Raw genomic sequence first — 21750 nt, 5'->3', positions numbered from 1 at the left:
CTGTTTATCCAAAGGTCAGATCTCTTAGGCAGGATGTCAAGTTCCTTGTCTTTCATGGCTCAACATTTAAACTGAGTGCACAAAAAATATTTGACAGACCACATAGACATACATATGTAATTTATTAAAGGCGGTTTAGAGGTGGGATGTTTGGACATTTAAACAAGAGGAAGGTGGGTGGCTATCGCTGCCTGTTTAATTACGTGCTATGGTTCTCACAGGTTCTTCAGCACTAGCTGAAAAGCTTTTAGAGTTTTATGAGCACAGTTTTGTTTCAGGAACTGTAAAGGACAGCCTATACATTGGGAAGGTTCAAAAATACTCAACTAACTTTGATACATATGGCTTGCAGATTATATCAAGATTTACTATGCTAATATTAGAGCTGCATCCATAAAGTCTCACCAACATGCCTACCAAAGATGAGCTGGACAAGGCTAAGACCAACAGACATGCCAAAGCAGATAGGAGAAAGACCATACTGCACAATGAACTATGGGCAACTGAGGGAGCGAGGGAGGGAGGGAGGGTCTTTCCCAGGGAGGAGCACACCAACTGGTTATCCAGTACCAAGTGGTCAGCTCTGAAAATATTCACACATGTGACATTATATGGACTAAAAAGGTTATATTATATAAAAAGGTTATATTTAGGAACTATACACTTGTGTGTGCATTCAATGACATCTAAGGGAAAGAGAGGCCATAAATTTGAAAGACAGAAAGGAGGAGAATATGGGAGGATCTAGAAGGAGGAAAGGGACAGAGAAAATGATGTAATTATATCTCAGGAACTTAAATATTTTTTTAAAAAGAAAACAAAATGTGATTGGGGAAAATCAGGAAAGTGTGTGTATATGTATGTATACATATATTCCATACACCGAACTTTCAGCCTAAATCCATGCTTGTTTGAATGTGTTCAGTGTATACACATGCTTTGGAGTCTTTCTTTTCTCCTCTTCTTCTTCTTTCTCCTCTTCCTCTTCCTCCTTCCCCTCCTCTTCTTCAAGACATTGTTTTTGTGGAGCCTAGGCTGCCTTCCAACTCATTATGTACATGAGGGTGGTCTAATACTTCCAATCACCCTCCTGTTTCAGCCTTCCAAGTGCTGGCATTATGGGTGCGCATCATCATGTTCTGCTATAACAGTTCATGAATTCTCAAGAAAATATATCAATATCAGCGGTATCTGTGAGACTACATGTAAGGCATGTGCTAATTAAAGGAGTAATTAAATAGAAGAAGTTATGCACACACATACAGAGACTTGGGTAAAAAGAATATTTCATTTAACACTGGTAAATAAACTAAATAGATGTTTAGGAAAAAAATAAGCCACAGTTCTACTCACAGTTTTGGTTGTGAGCCTAGCCTTTAATGGCTGAGCCATCTCTCCAGCCCAGGGTTCTACTCATAAACACAAGTTTTAAGTGGAACCAAGTGAAAAAAAAAAGCCAAAAAAGTAAAAATGAGAAAACATTTTAAGTTTTAGGGCCAAGGACACAAAAGCCAGGAACATGTAGGAAAAGACGCATAAGTGTCACTGTAAATAACTTTAATACTGCCACAGAGCACATCATTGGCAAAGACAAACTGAGTAGGGCACAGGTTTCTACATCACATGACAAAAGTCCAGAAGAGACCACCCCAACAGAAAGTGGGTACCAGAAACAAACATAGCATAAGCAACAAATAGAGGACACATAAAAACTACTGTTGGGGAACAAAAACTTTAGGGTCAGCCATTGGGGTGCAGTGTGGGGCATGTGCCTGTGAGCTCAACAGCACTCCTCAAAAGACAGAGAGGGCAGGATTGCAAGTTCAAAGCCTTTGCTACACAAAGCCTCCATCTCAGAGAAAGCAAGCCCACAACACAGATAGCCCATCACATAAGCCAGGACCCACAGACATCACCATCAAGACCCTCACGGGATGAAAGAGGGCAGTGTGCCACACTGCGACACGTTCCTTAATACGCTCTGCCTTCAAGGCCTAACCAGACAATCTCATCACTTAGTGACATCAGTGAAGATGGAAGTAGCTTGGATCTGCATGGATGGGTCTGAATGCCCATGCATGCTGGGCATTCTTAAAAACGTGTTAAAGAATGAATTATTTCATATTACACGTGTCTGTCTACCTAGAGTGATGTCTCCAAAATATCATTATCTCTGTTAGTGTGATTTGTGTGTGGGTGTGCCATATTCTGCTAGGTCTTCTTTTTTCATTTATTGTTTTTCTTCTTGAGACAGGGTCTTTGCATGCCTTGGCTGTCCTGGAATCCACTATTTAGACTAGGCTGGACTCGAACTCAGAGAGCCACTTGCTTCTGCCTCCCAGTACTTGAAGTAAAGGCATGAGCCCCAACGCCTGGCCTGCTAAGTTTTCCTCCCAAAATTTACCAATACCACTTTCTGTCTTTAAAAGTTCTATAGCAAACTTCCTCCATACAGTAAATTGCTCGACAATTATCACGGAGAGGGTATGGGCAAAAATTCTATAAAGTGGAACAAGGGATTGGGGAATGCTAAAGGCCAGCCTCCAGCTCCTGAAACTCTGGAGTTGGCAACTTTTATGTTTTCTGAACAAAGCACCCACCCAAGGTTCTCAGCTTCCAACGAGGAGAGGCTGATTTGGGATTTTGGAGGTTTTGGTCACTATCACTTGGCTCCATTCTTTTGTGGGTGACAGCAGTGCAGAAACTTATGACAGAGAAAAAACAGTAGAGCAGAATTGCTCAGGCCAATGAAGCCAGGATGGAGAGATAAGGGAGAAGGGGGCCAGGATCTCACTGCGTCCCTCAAGGGCACATCTCCAGAAGCTAACTTCCCTTGTAACAGACCTTTCTAAAGTTTTTGCATTGTTCCCTAACAGTGGCCGTCAGACCTCCCTCCTCAAGTGCCCCACCCACCCTACCCTTCGATTTTCAAACTGGAAAGCTTTAAACCCAGCCCAGTGTCTTGACACTCTAGGACAGACACATGGGCTTTCCATCATTTTTGAGATGACTCTTCTCTCAGAAGACCTTACCAGGCAGGAAGAGACAATCACATATACAATTGTAGGGGGAAATTTTTTTTTTCACAAATAAGCTAGTGGTATTGGTTACAGAAAATTGATAAGGAGTAAAATTCCAAGCACAGCAGAAGAGAGGTAAGAACTGCAAACTCAGCGCTCCAGGCCACAGTCTTCAGCTTTCAGGTGTCCTGGGGGAGCGGGGCTAAGAGTAGGGATTTTTTTTTTTCTGCCATTGACAAGAGGAACTTGAATTTAACATTACTATCAGAGTCCAACACTTACAGGTAATCGTGGCCTCACAGGGATTCACCACATATTTATAACCCTACAACATGACATACAGAGAATGATCTGCCATACACAACAAGCTTTGTGGCTCTTTGATGTAGTCCTACAGAGGTGAGACCACAGCATGCTTAAAGAAACATGCAGCTTCCTTACACTGGCAGTAGGGTGGAGGTTGAACAGGGCTGCCAACAGCTTTACTCTTTGCATAGTTGTTTAAATATTCAAAAGCATGAAAGTGCTAGATAGACTTAGCGCACTCTCAGTAACTGGACCTATTCAGGATTATATCCTTTCACCTCAGCCCTGAACACACTCGGTTAGGCGGAGATGTGTCACAGTGCGGGGAGGGCACGCCACTCTGCCTGCCCGTCTCATCGGAAGCCTCCCGCTCACAAGGGCGCACACGGGAAGCACTCCCTAAGGCTGGGGCACTTCATACTGAGTTGGAACGCAACAAAGTGAAAGTACACAAACAGGGAGTTTCCAGCCAGCAGAGGGCAGGAGTGGAGTGGTTTGCAAGGGTGGCAGGGAGAGAGCTCTTGACCTGCGCTGAGCTCTGCTTTGGTCAAAGCATAGAGAGGCTGCTCTCCTCAATCCAAGGTTAGCAAAATGCCCAGCATGGTCTAAAGGCAGAGAACAAGGCTAAGTATCCTCACACATGCACCTTATACTCCTTTCCTCCAGAGAAGTCACCATCTTCTTACTGGCTGCCAGAACGTTAGGCTAGGTGACCTGAGCTCATGGAAAAGGCACTCACCTGCACAATTCTACCTGTATGAAGTACCGTGTGCAGCCAGAGACAGAAGTTAGCACCGGGGCAGGCAGTAAAAGACTGGATCGGCGTTCAGTTGGGGGGGCATCTCCAGTTTTGCCGTATGGAAAGGGAGCAAGGTGACAGATGTACCAGTGTGAATGCCACTGAATTGTTCACTTAAGGATGAGTCACATGGCTACACTTACATGTTTTACTAGAAGAAATAACTGAGCAAAAGTGGAAGGGGCGTCTTAGATGAACGGTGAGAATTCTGAACACCTTATCGGTAGAAACTGTTGGCTGCAAGGTGCATGGTCCTGCTCTGAGCCCAACATTGGAATGCAGCTTTTTAGCAGAAAATCTGACCTGCCTACTTTCCCCTTTGCTTCTGCCCTAAAACCAGAAGCAATTTACTCCATGGGCTGGGAGGTCTACCAGTGTGTGACCACGGGATGGCTTCAGCCTCACAGGAAATGCTCTTTGGACGTTCAGCAACCAGCCATGTGGGGTCTCTGCCCCTGCCTCGAGTGTACAGTGCCCAGGCACTCTTGGGGCCAGCTTCAAGCCAGTATAACCCATGGGCAACAGACAGAGACTCAGATGCCCAGAGCCTATGCTGATAGGTTCCAGAGTGACCAGTCCTATAGCCAGAGAGGAAGAGACGGGCTATGGGCGGCTTCCAGGATTCATCATGCAGGGCCAAATCTGTGTGCAGCCAGGGACACAAGCATCTGCTGTTTTAGCAACATGACAGATCATTCCTCACTGCCTCTATACAGCTTTTAAAAACACCCACCCACTCGAAAATGCCAACTCAAGCGAAGTCTGCCGGAGTAGAAGGCACTCCATTCGAGTGGGTGGACTAATTTCATTTTGTTTCGAGTGTGGGGTGGGAAGTTATTCAACACGGCTAACAAGACTCCATCTGCTGACAGTTTCATTTCTTCCCTCAAAACCAAGAGGGAACTAGACTAGCAAAGCCTGTCAGCTACAAAGTGAAGGACACAACCAACCAACTCAACTTCAGCTGCCCGAACGTTACACTCACAGCCACATGCTCCAAGCTCCTACAAAAAGAGTTGGTGGTTGGAGAATGTCCAATCATCGGTTGTTCAACCAACCATTTGGAGTGGGAAGCAGAACATTTGCTTTGAAGAATGAACAACAGCAGGTAGTTAATAATTCACAACTAAAGGACACAATACAAGCATTCCAGGCACTGGGGTTCACTCAACACAAACCTTCCATCCACTCTGTGTCTGCTCTGCGGCCCACCTGTCTGTCTGTCCATCTGTCCGTCCGTCTGTCTCAAAGTCAGTTCTTCATGTCATCCCTCTACTTTGTTTACAACCAGCCTCCCTGTGTACATCTTGTATAAAATACCTGCCTGTCACCTCTGCCTTAGGCTACCTGGGTCCCAGGTTCAGTGGCTTACCTTCCTTCCCTTGTCCACATGCAACACTGCGTTTGGGCACCAACAGCTTAGCCTGAGCCCAGGCTCCTACCACCTGCCCTACTGTTCCCTCCTGCCGATTCTCATCTTATAGCACATCTGTCCTCTTCATTCTGACATAAAGACTCCTGTCTCAACTACCACTGGAGTCCCAGTTGCTAATTGGTTAGCTCTTGTTTTTTTATGCGACATCCATGGAACAGGCTCATGGTTTCATACTTCCACTGTCATCAACAGTGATCAAGGATGCATTTGGAGTTCAGAAGCTCCACTGGGCAGACAAACCTAAGGCCACAATTTACTATCGGACCCAATCAAGATGTATCTCGGGCCCCCACCCACAGGACCAGCACTTACTGTATCATCTTCTAGTCTGAGCTGCAGGCTCTTATCCCCTTCTTTGTAGTCCTTGGTTAATTCAGCCGAGCGCCACACCTCATCTGAGTCAGGGATCCAGACCCTTGTGTACTGAAAGACGAGAAGGAAAGAAACTTAGATACAAAACGAAGGATCCAAACTTCTAAGCGTGTGTCAGCCTCTATGAAGGGTTCGCTGGGAAAATATTTTACAGCAACATGTACACACCGCACTCCCTTTCAAAGACGCGAGATGATCTAATATTATAAATAATAAATATTTCATGGGATTCATTTAAAACAGCACCCTCTCAATCTTAAGGGAATGTGACAGTGAAATTAAAATTCTGCCGGGGAGGCAGCTGAGCACAAACTTAGCTCTAGCCGTGAGGGTTTTACACGATCCTTTTAAAGACACAAAACTGCAGTCAGAAGGACGGGGCATGCTATAATCAATGAAACAATACTGGCCAAATACAGGAAGCACAGCAATGCTTTGGAGTTCAGGTTACTCTGCTCTGGTATTCTACATTCTGTAGAAATGGCGGCAAGTCAAGGGCTCCATGTTAACGGTATGAATCTAAAATATTTCCCGCAGGTTCATGGTCTCAATGATTTTGGGTCCTGTTGCCAACTAAACACTGGAGGCCATGGACCCCTTTAGGAGGTTGGGCCTGGGTGGAAGTATGACACTAGCAGGCTAGCTTGAGGTACAGGGCTGTGAAGGTTATACCTGCCCCACTCCCCATCCAGCTCCTGTCTCCTTGTGTGGTCCACCATGGTGTAAACAGCTTCAGCCACACACTCCTGCTACTGTGAGGCTCTCCCAAGCCTCCCCTGCCGTGATGTGTGAGCTCTCTAAAACAAGGAGCCAAAACACCTCTCCTTTCTCAAGTTGCTTCTGTCAGGCTGGTCACAGCCACATAAGAGCAACCAATGCAGGCGTCTTGAGTTGTCAGCCACACAACAGTTACCCATGCATTCTTTAAGCCACAAATATTACAAAAGTCTCGGTCCCTCCAGCACTGCCCTAGAAAGAAACTCCTTCAGTCTGGTCTAGGCCTGGCAGGGAAGAATATACCATTCCTGTTACATGGAGTGCTCTTCAGTCATTAGTCACTGGACTGTCAGCCCTGGCTATGTGACAATATGCAGACAGCTTTGCAATCAACAAGTCGAGGTTAACCACAGAGCAAGTCAGTCAGGACCTAAGGTGACATGACACTTCCTTGGGGGGTGGGGTGGGGGGGACACAAGCATTTGGCAACATCTAGACCCCCCTGCCATCAGTTCTGATCTCACACTTTACATAGATGCCAGACAAATTGCCAAACTGCTGCTCAGGTAAGAGATTTCTACAGGGTCCGCTTGTTTTAGAAGCCATCTGTGTACACCTGTGTACTGGCTATTTTTGTGTCAACTTGACACAGCTGGAGTTATCACAGAGAAAGGAGCTTCAGTTGAGGAGATGCCTCCATGAGATCCAACTGTAAGGCATTTTCTCAATTAGTGATCAAGGGGGAAAGGCCCCTTGTGGGTGGGACCATCCCTGGGCTGGTAGTCTTGGGTTCTATAAGAGTAGGCTGAGCTGAGCAAGCCAGGAGAGGCAAGCCAGTAAAGAACATCCCTCCATGGCCTCTACATCAGCTCCTGCTTTCTGACCTGCTTGAGTTCCAGTCCTGACTTCCTTTGGTGATGAACAGCAGTATGGAAGTGTAAGCCGAATAAACCCTTTCTTCCCCAACTTGCTTCTTGGTCATGATGTTTGTGCAGGAATAGAAACCCTGACTAAGACAACCTGTGTATACACTACATTGCTATGTCACACAATGTTCTTAACGAACCTAAATGGCCCATTTAACCAAAGGCTGAACTGTGTCTCTAAGTCACAGTCTCTAAGTCATGGGCTTCTATAACCAGCTGGCTTTCTTTGGGTCCTGCCCTTTTTTTTCCCCTTAAGCCCATGTTTTTCTCCTAGTGAACACTACCCCTTTATAAAACCAATATCCCAACTGCTGCTCCATTCATTCACCACTGAGCAAAGTCCTGTGGTGACAGGATCAGAACATGAACAAGAAGAAAGCAAATGTCTGTACATCCTTGACATTGCAGCCTAGGGTTGACCACCAGTCATTTCTCTTTAACTTAAGACACAGATCTGCAGTCACATTCTCTGTGCCTCTAGCCCCACAGTAGAGTATAGGATACAGTACAGTACAGTGCAGGGCAGTTAGAAGAGCTCTGCACGGGAGCAAGTCCCCGAGGAAGCGGAGCCTCTCCCTCCTCCACCGCCGCCAGCATCCTTTCTTCCCTCTAGTGATTTCACTTAGCTTCTCCACTGTCCTTGAAGTCCACAGTCTAACCAGCTGCAATGAGCAGTAAGGTGCTCTCTCGGAGCATCCAGTCAGCCTTTCCACAGCCACAGAGCAGTTCTCTCTGCTCACTGCATTCCTTCCATTAGGACACTGGAAACTTTTGCTCAAAACCGACCTTTTATTTTGGACAAGGCCTACAGAGACTGCACAGAATGAGAGATAACTGAGCAGAGTGGAGGAAGCCCAGGAGGGACTGAGTGGAGGTGATAAGCCACAAGAGGCCTGATCTCAGCTCAGCAAGTACTCCTGTGCCCTCCACTGGCTCCTCACTGCCCCAGCACTGCAGAGAACTCACTATACCTGGCTCTCTCTGTCCATTCCTATCCTGTGTGGGCTCATCTTTCTACCTCTCTCTCTCTCTCTCTCTCTCTCTCTCTCTCTCTCTCTCTCTCTCTCTCTCTCTCTCTCTCCTTCTCGAGCAGCAGTCTGGAAGTGCCCAGTGGACAGAAAGATCACCTCTATGTTTCCTAAGTGCCAGGGCATAGTGGGACCCTTGAGGCTCTCTATTTGACTCCTTCCTCCTTCGTATGAGGAATCGAGTGTCACTGTCAACCAGAGCCACTCTAGGAATGCAGAACCTCAGCCTCTACTCAGACACATTTGCTCAGAACCCGCACAGGCAGGCACTAATGTCCATCCTAACAGCATGTTCTCACACACCCTTGCTTGTGCAAAGGCTGCGAGCGAGAGCTGTGGCACCGGACCTGTTTGTGTAGGACCCAAGAGTTAAGAATTACCTTTAACTCTCAACAAGAGGGTCAAAAGACTGCTATTCCAGTAACACGAAACGTTTCATGAAAGGTTCATTTTAGAACACAGACATAGTTAACTCATTTACATGTTACTGTTTTCACACGTCAATGACTGAGCTGTCAGGAATCCTATGGCCCAGGGTCTAAAATATGCAATCTAGGGCTTTGACAGAAAGGAGTGTCAACTCTGTTCTGTACTTGCTGTTTCCTTGAGTCAGTCCATCCCTCATTCATATATGAGCCCCAGTTCCAACACCTTCAAGTTGAAGGCTGTCACCACTGTCATCACAGAGTCAGCCCTTGAGCCGCCACAGTACATCTGTCTCTGATTGGCTTGCTTTCTGACTTCGCAGTCATTTTCTTCAAGCGAGTTTCACCTCATTATTGCAAGATCTTCTAGGTATCTTACTGAGTCCCTCTGCATCCTTAGGGTCCAGGGTATCTAGTGGATGTGCACAGTGGTTAAGAAATGAAGTGTGTCTTACAGGGGAACCTGGTCTTCCTTAAAGCATATTGCCCTGATGAGCACCATCACAATCAAGGACCCACGTGGACATCTATTCCCTGAGCTTCGGGAACCTACCTAGAGGGGCCCATTCAGTGATGTGACAGCTCCTAAGGACAGGCATCATGAATGCAGAAAGGACAAGGAAGGGCAGGGGAGACAATGCCCGCTGAGAGAGAAGAATCAGAGGCTACAGTCTTGGGTGGCTTTTAGAAAGACACTGCATATTCAGATCTTTATCAAGCAAACGTCAAGCTCAAATCCAGTAAATGCTTGACACCTAACCTGTGCAGCCCTGTGCCGCATGCTTTCATAAAGTCTACGTCCAAATAACAACCTGTGTTGAAGCCCCGACATTACAGCAGCTCACTGGCTAGCCCAGAACAACACTTCTCTGTTCTGCGCGCAGGGTGGCTACTTCTTCAGGCTGCCCTCCTCCTTCCTCCTGCCCCTTATACTCATCCTCCGTGGTTTCTTCACTTGAAGCTCCTACCAATGACTGAACAGGGTCATTAAGCCAACAGCATACACAGCACACACAGTGAGCAATGCTCAAGGATGATTTAATGATAATCCAACTTTGCAGTCTAGCTTTGTGAACAACCCCCCCTTCCCACATGACCTAGGTGATACATGGTCTCTGAAATGTGTACAAAGTATAATCAGCACAAAATTGACAGAAAAAAAGGAGGTATACAAGCTGAAAAGGGAGAGACAGATGTCACAGTAACTAGCAAAGACCTAAGAAGTGGGGAAAGCCAGGTGTGATGGAGCCTTCGGAGGTAGAAAGGGAGGGAGGGAGGGAGGGAGAGAGGGGGAAGGAGGGGGGCTTGAAGGCGACTTTTCCTCAAATAGTGAAGCAAATGCTAAACCACTAGACACAGTGCACTGGATAGGACTTAGAATTACAATCTGCTCATTTCCTCCCATTTAAAACAACATGAATATAAAACCTGGAATAACTGTGGAAACAAGGAAAGTACAAAGCGACTGGGTAGGGAAGAGCCTTGGGGAAGGGAGAGGCATGAGGAGGGAGGGCTTCAGGGATCAGAGGACCACCAGCAGGGAGAGCCACGGGGAGGGGGAAAGCAGGGTACGGGTGATTTGAGGGGAAGGCGTAAATGAAGAGATAAAATACAATAAGGATGTATGGAAAAAGTTATAAGGAAGCATACTATTATCTACCTACCTAAAATTACATGTAACATACATGTCCGCATATACATGTACATATACAGTGTAGGTGAAATCTTCCTGTATGAGCTGACATAGGCTATTTAACAGAAACCCCAACACCAAGCATGAGAATGCTCTTTTTGAGTTGTTGGCCAGGATTGTTCAAGATACTTCTGAAATATTATGGGCTACAGCCCTTGGTTGCCCCCAAAGATCGCTGAAGACACCATGCACTATAGAGACAAGACCCAGAGGACTTGGAGCTGTAATTGGCCTAAAAGCCACCTCCCTGAGGACCAGCTTTCATGGTAACAGAAGGAGCCATGCCATCTCCCAAGGGAAGAGAGAAATAGTCTTCCCCAGAGAAGGGCCCCACAACTGGTTATTTAATGGTCAGCCCTGAGACCATATACGCACAGGAGACATTATAGACTGAGCAGTTTGTATTTGTGTATTAAGAAATATGCATATTATGGACTATACATATATATGGAATATATATATATATATACACATACATATGCATACACATACACACATATACATATATATACACATATACGTATATACATATACGTGTGTGCATATACGTGTATATATGTACATATATATAATGTATATATGTGTACGTATATATGTATATATACATATATGTATATGTATAGATGTGTATATGTGTGTGTGTGTGTGTATATATATATATATATATATATATGATGAATTTGAAAGCGGGGCAGGAGGAGCGGTGCATAGGAGGGGTTAGAGGGAGAAAAGAGAAGAGGAAATGATGTAAAATACCATCAATCCTCCTCTTCCTTGCCCAAAGCACCCCCAAATGCTGTACTATAGGGGTACAATCACTATGGTGTATGCAAACCCTCTCGTTATACGTTTTACTGATCAACCTATAGGAAAGCTGTAACGCATGTTTTCAGGAAACCTATCTGCTTTTTATGTATATGGGTGTGTGGTGCCTGGGTTTATGTGTACTAGATGTGTGCAGACACCTGCACGGGTCAGAAGAGAGCCTTGGACTCCCTGGAACTGGAGCTAAGGTGGTTGTGAGCCACTGTGTGGGTGCTGGGAATCAAATTTTTGCCCTGCACAAAGCAGAAAGTCTTTTAAACTACTGATCCATCTTAGGAGCTAGATAGAAACAGCTCTGGATGGGGGGGGGTGTCGAGGAGCAGGGGCAGTATAGGGGTGAGGGACTGGTGGATGGAACCTAGTGTCTGGCACAGATACGCTAGACGAGTGCTTTATCACCTAGTCACCTGCAGCCTCTGACTTGTCTCTTAGTTATTACACCTTTAAGGAATTCCTCTCCAATCTAACCTCTACCAGCTTTACTGTACAGAAGACAGCAGACTCAGTTTGCCCATGTGACCTAACTGCAGAATTAGAGAGCCTATTACTACTGTATTTTAATAATGCTTAACTTCTTTATGAAAAGCAGATGAGAGAGCAAGTCTGGCCTAAGTAACAAATAGGAGGTGATTTGGGAAAGAGCCGTATATTAACTAGGGATGCCTACATCCAGTGTTAAACACTAGTGCGGGCTTGGACTCAGGCAGTGGTTTGGAAGTTTCCCAACTGAATCCAGTGCACAAGCAACTTGCATCCGAGTAGCCACTCAGAGGGGCCTCAGCAATCCCCGTGAGTCTAGAGGCACACCTCCACCACACTTACCAAAAAGTTACAAGCGAATGCAAACACGTGTCTGCAAGAGCACACCATCATCCATGTATACACATATGCAGGTCGTGTAGCCCTGTAGTATGCGTCTGTGCAAGACAGTTTAGTGATCATGAGTGGGCCATTGCATGGGGTGAGCATCGGCTTCCTCAGATGAACAACAGGATGAATGTTGGATGGAAAGCAAGGTCCTGGCAAGGTTCTAGATAACAATACAAATCGGGATAAGTTCAGTGCTTCTGTGTCTTCAGGTCTCTGTTCTTAAGCACTGTCTTAAGCTCAGTAAGTGCATCTGGCTCCTTTCATTCCAAAAGCTAAGAGAAGTGATTCTTGGCGTTGGTTGATGGATAAGAACTATTTGTTGATCTTTAAAACACAAGGGCGCTAACAGCCATGCTCCACATTTGAGTAATTAACCCTCCAGGGAGGTGGATCCAGAGCACTACGTTAGAACAACAGAAGCACAACCAAACTAACGTTCCAAATGAATGAGCGCACGTAATCCCCTTAGAGTGAAGGTGTGGAAGGTCAGCTCTTCTAAGAGCTTAGGCAAACACCTTTAACTATTGACCTGTGGGCTGAAGCATCTTCTGTGCTGATTTCCCGATTGACACGGCACGGAAGGAGAATAAAGAAAGGTCAGAAATTCATACAACTTGAGCCAGTGATTTTATTTCAGCATCACCAAATGGGCGCCCTCGCAAGTGACCTGGTACCTGGCAGTAGCGGTCATGTGTTTTAGGAAATACAAAGACATGTAGCCTCACTTTACTTATGGAAAGCCGGACACATTCCACTGTCTCCAAAATCCTTAAGTTCAGGTAAGAAAACTTAGGCCCTAAACCAGCTGAGTGGAAACTCTCCCACTTATCCCTATGCTCACTGATTTTTTCAAGACAGAGCCTATGGGCCCAGACACCGGCTGCACCCTGTGATGAGCCGCTGCACTCTGAAGGCTGACGTCAACTCCCCACAGGCGGGTTGCTGGCAACCTTCCTTTAATAAGGAAGTTAAAATACAAGAAACTGAATGGTAAGGTGCTTGCCCCAGCTCCCATCAACAGGTGACACTCTGTACTTCTGAAAGTCAACTTCCTTGTCTGTAAAGCAGGAAATAACTGCTCTGTCTGAGCTGTTGCTAGGACTCAACATGTACATAAAACGTTCAGCACTGTATCTGGCACACAGCACGATTTAGTGGCTATGGTTACTGGGCAAGCTCTCCAACCCTGCAGCTGATACCTGGTGGACACTCCCTGAGGGAAGTGCCTCACAACCCCGAATCCCGTCAGAAGTATGTGTCCACAGGACATCGTGGGAACAAATCCCGTCGGAAGCATGCGTCCACAGGACATCGTGGGAACAAATCCCGTCAGAAGCATGTGTCCACAGGACATTGTGGGGACATGCACACTCCTTGCTTCCCATTTATTTCCACATTGCTAAACTCCTCTCTGCCCGACAGCTAGCCAAGTCTCTTAGCTTCCCTGTTTATCCCCCAAGAAAAGCTTAATTTAAATTTTTTTAAATCTGTATCTCAAGTTAAAAGAGAACCGAGTCTCCACTGTAGCCAAAGACAAAATTCACCACTCCACAGACATCCTGAGAGAATGCATATGATGTCCTCAAGTAACAATTTGCTAGAGAGAATGCATATGATGTCCTCAAGTAACAATTTGCTAGAAAGGATATGCTTGGTGTACAGGGGGAGTGACTGTCGTCATATGGACTTGGCTTATGCCAGGATCTACCTGTCAGTGATGGGAAGTGCAGGGATACTGGGTTTATGAGAGATCACTATGCAGAAATGTGTTGGTGTTGACACATCCAAGACTTCCCACGTTCTATTGCTCAGCAGATATATTAGTTAGGTCTCTCCTGCATGCTTATTCCCAATGAACTTGGACCTAAGTCCAAGTCTAAATTGAGCATGGTTTAGAGAGAGACTGGAGTGACCTAACTGGAAATATCTCTGAAATCCCTCCATTTGAAAGGGCTGTGTGTCAAACCTGATCCCAGTAAGAAGTGATGGTGAGTGTGGTGGTTTGAATGAGAAGGAACCTCATAGGACCATATATTTCAGTACTTAGTCAACAGAGAGTGGAACTATTTGAGAAGGATTGGGAGGTATGGCCTTGATGGAGTGGGTGTGGCCTTGTTGAGGTGGGTGGGGCATTGTTGGAGAAAGTGTGTTACTAGGGATGGGCTTTAAGGTTTCAACAAGCCACACCCAGCTCAGTGTGTCTCTCTGTCTGCAGATCAGTATGTAGCTCTTAGCCTCTGTTCCAATGCCATGCTCAGTGCCATGTTCTCACCATGATAATGGACTAAGCCTCTGAAACTGTAAGCAAGCTCCCCAATTAAGTAATTTCTTTTATAAGAGTTGCCTTGGTCATGGTGTCTCTTTACAGCAATAAAACAGTAACTAAGACGGAGAGCAAATGAATGAATAGAAACTTCCTATGCTATTATACAAATAAATACATGCACACATACCACTAATGGAAAACCATTTATTTCGGAAGCTATAATACAATGATTATCAGTTTGGGCTGGAGCAGGAGCTCAGTGAAATGTCTGCAGGCCAAGCGTGATAAGCTGAAGTCAGACCCCAGCCCACCAAGGAAGGCAAGTTTGAGGGAAGCAGCTTCCATCCTTTAACACAAAGGCAAACTTTTCCAATTAACTCAAGTCTGGGTTAGTGCATAGTGTCTGATCAAAAACAGCAGAGAACTGAGGTGCTAGATGGCCTGTGGCTGCAGGAGAAATAACAGTTGAAAGGAGGAAGCTGGGGGGAGGAGGGGTATCCATACTAACTGCTTTTCACTTTATATTATTTTGTCATTTTCTTTTAAAATGAAGAATGTATATATATATATGTATATATACACATACACACACACACATATATACATACACACACACACACACATCCTTGAGTGTGCCTGTCTGTGGATCTATGCACCTGAGTAGAGGTGGTGGCCAGAAGAGAAGGATGCCCTGGAAGTGGAGTTACAAGCTCTTGTGACCTGTCTCACATGGCTGGCTGAAAACTAAACTCAAGTCCTCTGCAAGAACAATATGTACTCTTAAATTTGAGGGCCGGCTCTCAGTACAGAGCAATTTAATACCTAATTTCATCAATCTGTTATGTTTAAAATGTGCTATTAAAAAATTAAGTTGCGAAAGGACCCTGATATAGCTGTCTCTTGTGAGACTATGCCGGGGCCTAGCAAACACAGAAGTGGATGCTCACAGTCAGCTAGTGGATGGATCACAGGGCTCCCAATGGAGGAGCTGGAGAAAGTATCCAAGGAGCTAAAGGGACCTGCAACCCTATAGGTGGTACAACATTATGAACTAACCAGTACCCCGGAGCTCTTGACTCTAGCTGCATATGTATCAAAAGATGGCCTAGTTGGCCATCACTGGAAAGAGAGGCCCATTGGACATGCAAACTTTATATGCTCCAGTACAGGGGAACGCCAGGGCCAAAAAAAAAAAAAAAAAAAAAAAAAAAAGGGAATGGGTGGGTAGGGAAATGGGGGAGAGGGGGGAGGATATGGGAGACTTTTGGGATAGCACTAGAAATGTAATTGAGGAAAATACGTAATAAAATATATTTAAAAAAATTAAGTTGCTTAGGACAGTATTCTGAGCTTGCTCTCTGCCTTTCCATCTAGTGTCTCCAACAGTACAAGTCAACATCACTAGTCAAGTTTCTTCTCTATTTGGTGAGTTTATCCTCTGTAATAAAAGGATACTTAGTACCTGACGTATTTCAGAAGAAAAAGCGTTAAGATCACCACAACACTCATCAGAATGCCACAGTCCTAAAATATTCATTTACCTCCTGTTTTAAACCTGTCCCATAATATGCACTTAATAAGCCTAAGTCGGCACAACACTGACTTATTTCAGGGTTAGGTCTCTCTTATGGAAACTCTGCTTGATGGACCTATGAAAACAACGTAGCCAATGAGAGACTGGCTGCAGTAAACAATTCTCTTGCTGAACAGTTGCTTAGAGGAAATGGTGCTTTGCTTCTGGGAACAGGAGCACACAAGTGCTCCTGCAAGTGACAAAGTCACCCGTCTCAGCACGTAAATGCCTCACACACTTGGGTGTGGGACTTAAGGCAGCTCTCAATCTTCCTTCCTTAGGATCCATATTCACTGCCCCAATTGTTCAAGTATTCTATCTTTGGGGCTGTTCAACATCCTTTATCTTCTACAAGTCCCCAGTGAATGTCAGGGACCTTCAGACTAGAATATGGATTCTAGTCCAATCAACTGTCCACAAGACTTCGTGAACACCTCTATGTGATGGGTAGAGTGTGATCTCGGTCTTCAAGGAGCTCAACCATACTATTTGACTCATCTACTGCGATAGTCAAAATGGCTTCAACAGCACTAGCATCCACATCACAAAACAGGGGCCTAACTTGTTCTATTTATCAGCAAAGACCACACTGAAGATGTAAGATTCAAGCTGATGCATGGATAGGAAAAGGACTAAGTCAGAAAGATGGGGGATGGGAAATCTCTAAGCTGAGAGGACAGCTGAGGCACAAACCCTGGCAGACAGAAGAAATGAGGCATGGGGGCTTTAAAAAGATGGAGGTGGTAGTCATGGCAACCCAGGATATCAGGGATCGGGGTCCACAAAAACGCTGGGAAGAAGTGTAGAATCCAGACTCAGTGGGTTGTTGGAGGCCATGTTACAGACTTTTAACAATTATTCTATGTCCAATGGAACATGACATTGGGTACTGAACAAAGGCACAATGGTATAATTAGAAGATCAGGTCTTAAAGATTAATGTATATGGGCAAATCTCAGTGTGAGAACACAGTTTTCAGTCTTTCAACTTTCATGATCTCATTTCTTCCCATGAACAGTGACAATGACAGGTACCAAGGACATCAATCATCCCCCCTGCTCAAAAAGTGTCTCTAAAAGTTGACTTTTATTTTATTCTTCTTTATTACTCTTCCAGACTGCTACACTGCCATTCTTACCAACACATCCCAAGATACACACACAGCTTTTGAATCCCCTTTATCTAAGCATTGTATCTCATCAGCTCTGAGCCTTTCCCAGGATTTTGTCATGTCCAGTTTATTCAGAACTTCAGAATTTTAACACTTGGAAGCAGCAGCAGCATTGTCCAATGTGGGTAACCTGGTGGCAGGCACATTAACAGCACTGAATCCTCGGACTTCAGGGGAAAGATGCTCCAAAGCCAACACAGAAGCACAACAAATCACAACCACCAAACTGGTTACGACCAGTGAGCCAGGAACTAGCAAGGATATTTCTTCTTCATATTCCTATGGCCCAAAGACATTAAAAATCTGCCTGATTCCCATCGTGGTTCTGGAAGGAATACAGAATGGGTGTAGGCAATGAAACAGTCTGCATATTTGAGACCTAACTACTCCCGACAGAGACTGCCTAGTGTACACACTAGGAAATGGAGCCACTGTGAATCACAGGCTTGCCAGGATGACCATGGCCACTTTACATTCCTCTATAGCAGGAGACCCTTTTCAAAGACAGTTGGAGGTGATACTAAAATGTTCTCTTGCCTTATCTGGCATCAATGGGAGGGGAGGTCTTTGGTTGAGGGGAGGTCCTTGGTCCTGTGGAGGCTTGATGCCCCAGATTAGGGGACTGCTAGGGCAGTGAAGTGGGAGTGGGTGGGTAGGGTGGATGGGGGAGCACCCTCATAGTAGCAGAAGGGGAGGGAAAATGGGATAGAGGGTTTGCAGAGGGGAAACTAGGAAGGGAGATAACATTTGAAATGTAAATAAAGAAAACAACCTATAAAATAAATTATTTTACTAACATTAAAAAATAAAGTAAAATGTTCTCTTGTGCCCAGGTGAGAAGCTGGTGGGTAGCTAGAAGCTGGCTGCCTCTACCTGGCCTTCTCTATGCCTAAAGAAGAGACCAAGGAGAGCTTAGAAAAAGAATGAAGGGCAGAAGTCACCATAAAATGCACCCCTTATACACCCCACTGTTGGGGACTTGGGGAGAGGGTTCGTCTTCATGAGAATTCAAATGAAAAGGCGACTTGCCTCAATGTAAGACTTTGCAAACAAACAAACAAACAAACAAACAAACAAAGTATCAGAATGAAAAACCTCTCTAGGAGGCACTGTAAAGTAGACGAGGGAGCCAACATGATCTCCTCCTCTGTGCAAAGAGAAATCATGGCCTGACTCGATACTCTCCAAAGCAGAAGCTGCTGCCTGCTGCCTTCCTGCAGCTCAGCTGAGCAGTAACACCAGCAGGAAAGCATAAGGTTGCTGCCTGCCGGTCTGAGTTACACTCAGTTCTCCTATGAAGAACTCAGTGACCCACTCCTGGGGACCTGTGACAGAAGAGGCACTACAGCCTCACACACACACACACACACACACACACACACACACCAAGAACAAAACATTTTCAACCTGGAAATGCTCTGAAGTCAGATAAGATCAGAGCCCCTGGGGCAGCATGATAAGCCTCGTTTTCCAACATGCTCCGGTGTCTTCCTAGATCCCTTATGCTCCCAAGTAACTAGTGAGCATTTGTCAGTGTGGTGGTGCATTCTCTACAGTTGCTGGAACAGGCACATAGCCCTAGTTTAACAACCAGATATCTAGCTCTTAAAATAGATACACATGCCGGCTGTTCAGTTATCCAGGTTATGGACACAACTCAAGTTACAGAGATGTGTTCTGAGTCTTTAGATCTAATGTTCCCAGGGAAAACCCAAAGACCACTCCCCGCACTGTGTCTGTGAGTAATGCTTTGTCCAATCTGTACTCACTGCAGAGAAAGGCCTGAAGAATAGCACTGCACTGTGGCAGAGCCACAGCTCACAACAGCAATGTCAACCACCCCAACACCAGCAAACTGGTTCCTTCTCCATCCCAACCACCCAGGTCCACATTCAACACTCGCTTGGTAGGATGGTACAAGCACCTAGGAGACAAGTGTGATCTAAACAAGCAATGGCCCCCTATAGCGGTAGAGCTGTTTGGGGAGGTTTAGATCAGCAGTTCTCAACCTGTGAGTCATGACCTCTTCAGAGGAGTTGCATATCAGATAGCCTGCCCTTCAGATATTTGCATTATGACTCATAAAGGTAGCAAAATTACTGATATGAAGTAGCAGTGGAGTGATTTTATGGCTGGGGGTCACCACAACAGGAGGAACTGTATTAAAGAGTCACAGCATCTGGAAGGTTGATGGCCACTGGTTTAGAAGATGAAGCCTTGCTGGAGAACACATGCCAGAGGAGGGGGGTTGGGAATAAAAACTTTACCTACTCTAACTTTGCCCTTTCTGCTCTATGTTCACAGTTGAGGACGTGGACACTCAACTTCCTGTTCTGGTCGCCATGACACTGGCTGCCATGACTCTTATCCCTCTGGAGGGAGCCCAAACTCCTCCTTCTGCAGACGCTGCCTTGGCTACAGAGCTTACCACAGAAACAGAAAAGTAAGTAATGAAGACGGCTCGGGGCTGCAGCTGGCCATCCAACCAGTGCATGCACAGTCTCCCAATTGCTACACAACAACAAAAAAATAAACTCTAAATATACATAATGCTCAAGTATTAATAGGAATGATTCTAGTATTGCTTAAAAAGTATAGAAAGACAAGAACATGAAACAACTCCTCCTTCAGTGTCAGAGTGCTTAAACACCCTGTCACTTATAGGATAAGGTTCATGAAAGACACAATGATCTGGTGCAATGACCCTCCTGACTGTACCCCTCTGTCAAGGCTCACTGCCTTGAACCTCCAGCCACCAACTTCAACATTGTTGCTACCTCTGCTGTCTGGGCCTCTTGGCTCATGCTTACTTTTCTTACAGTCTACATGCCTTCCTAGTCCCCCCACCCTCCTTGGTACTCCAGGGTCCCACTGAAGTATTATTCCCTTGGGCAGGAAATTTGTTCCTGCTACCCAAGCTCCTCTTCTACTTTTAATCCAACATTCTTGAAGTTACTTCATTGACTTGTATGCATTTCCCTGCTCTCCAGAACACGAGTCACACTCTGTCCATCTTTATGCTGCATGCAGATGGAATGGTGATCTCAAAGGGCTCAGTGTATGCTGATGGGATGGCTCGACACACGAACACACTCTAGCACTGTGAGTTCTTGTTTCTCCCAGCAAGAAACTGCAGCCCTCTTTCACCCCAGAAATGCTAAGTGTAGTTCCATCTAAATAACCTGCCAGCACAGGGATGGCACCAGCTCAGGAACACCTGGGCACCAGATTCTGTCACGAGTCTGTCAGCTCTGCACTCCCCTCTGCAGAGGTGCACAGCCAAGGATCCTGCCATTTCCAGATCTTATCTGTGAGAAGTTTTAGCACTGACAGATTGTCTGTGCACTGAAGACTCTAGAAGCTTTGATGCAAAAGATGTTGTACCTGAATGAATGTTTGGTAGTCTTTTAAATGAAAAAAAAATAAAATAAAAAACATCAAGAACAAGGTTCCTAGCACCAGCCTCGTGACTGTGAGGACCATCCAGTGACATGCCACTAAGTCATGGGCTTCTGTCTTTTATAAGGAGAAGAGCCAATAGCTAACTTCTAGAGCATGCTGTATCGGAGGCAACAAGCGACTCCAGAAGTCACCTTACATAACCAACAACCATTACAAAAAGGGGATTATGAAACGTCCAATGTTCACTACTGCCCGTGAGGAGAAAGCAGGGCGCAGTTTCGCTGAGGCTCTACCTAGATCCAGTCCCAAGGCTGCCAAGCACATCTGAACACCTCTCGCAGTAGAGACTCAAAGAGGAGTCACCGAGTGCTGTGCTCAGGATGCCTTGGGAAGCTGCAAATGGAATGGACAGTGCAAATGCCCGCTCACTTCTCTCAGGCTCCCATTTGTAGGAGTTGCCTGTCTTGTCTCAAATGGTATGGAAAGGAAAGGGCTTTCAGATATTGAATACCTTGTGTGTATGTGTGTGTGTGTGTGTAATGACAGCCCGAGGCACAATGGCATTTTGGATGTGATTTTTCTGTTGGGAGCTCATAGAAAACACAAAGCAAACAAATGACAGCGCCCAATAAGTTGTACACCACAGAGTTACAGAACATCAGCACAAGCTTAAGCCTAGTGAGTGGTACCAGACCTGGTAGAGGCTGAGCAGGGAGCTCTCACAGCCAGATAAAGGCCACGACTGCTGGTGGAGAATACCTGGAGGCAGAAATGAAACCAGGGCTCATATTTCAGGGCTCATATATATATACTGTGTGTGTGTGTGTATATATATATACACACACATACATACATACACATATACATTCATACACATATACATACACATATACATATATATGCGCACACACACACACACATA

At 45.4% G+C, this 21750-nt stretch overlaps 1 protein-coding gene across 3 annotated transcripts in view; it reads right to left on the bottom strand.

Moving 5' to 3' along the window:
* Positions 1 to 21750, bottom strand: part of Myo5b (myosin VB) — a 314278-nt gene that overhangs the window by 187184 nt on the left and 105344 nt on the right. For all 3 annotated transcript variants that reach the window (XM_085833555.1, XM_029472031.2, XM_021150180.3), the window contains exon 2: positions 5873 to 5983. In XM_085833555.1, coding sequence (XP_085689681.1) covers positions 5873 to 5983 — 111 coding nt within the window. The remainder of the gene's footprint in view (positions 1 to 5872; positions 5984 to 21750) is intronic.

This window comes from Mus caroli, unplaced genomic scaffold, assembly GCF_978045245.1.
Source record: "Mus caroli unplaced genomic scaffold, Mus_caroli_1 scaffold_19, whole genome shotgun sequence".
Classification (NCBI taxonomy): domain Eukaryota; kingdom Metazoa; phylum Chordata; class Mammalia; order Rodentia; family Muridae; genus Mus; species Mus caroli.
This window is presented reverse-complemented; position numbering and strand designations above follow the sequence as displayed.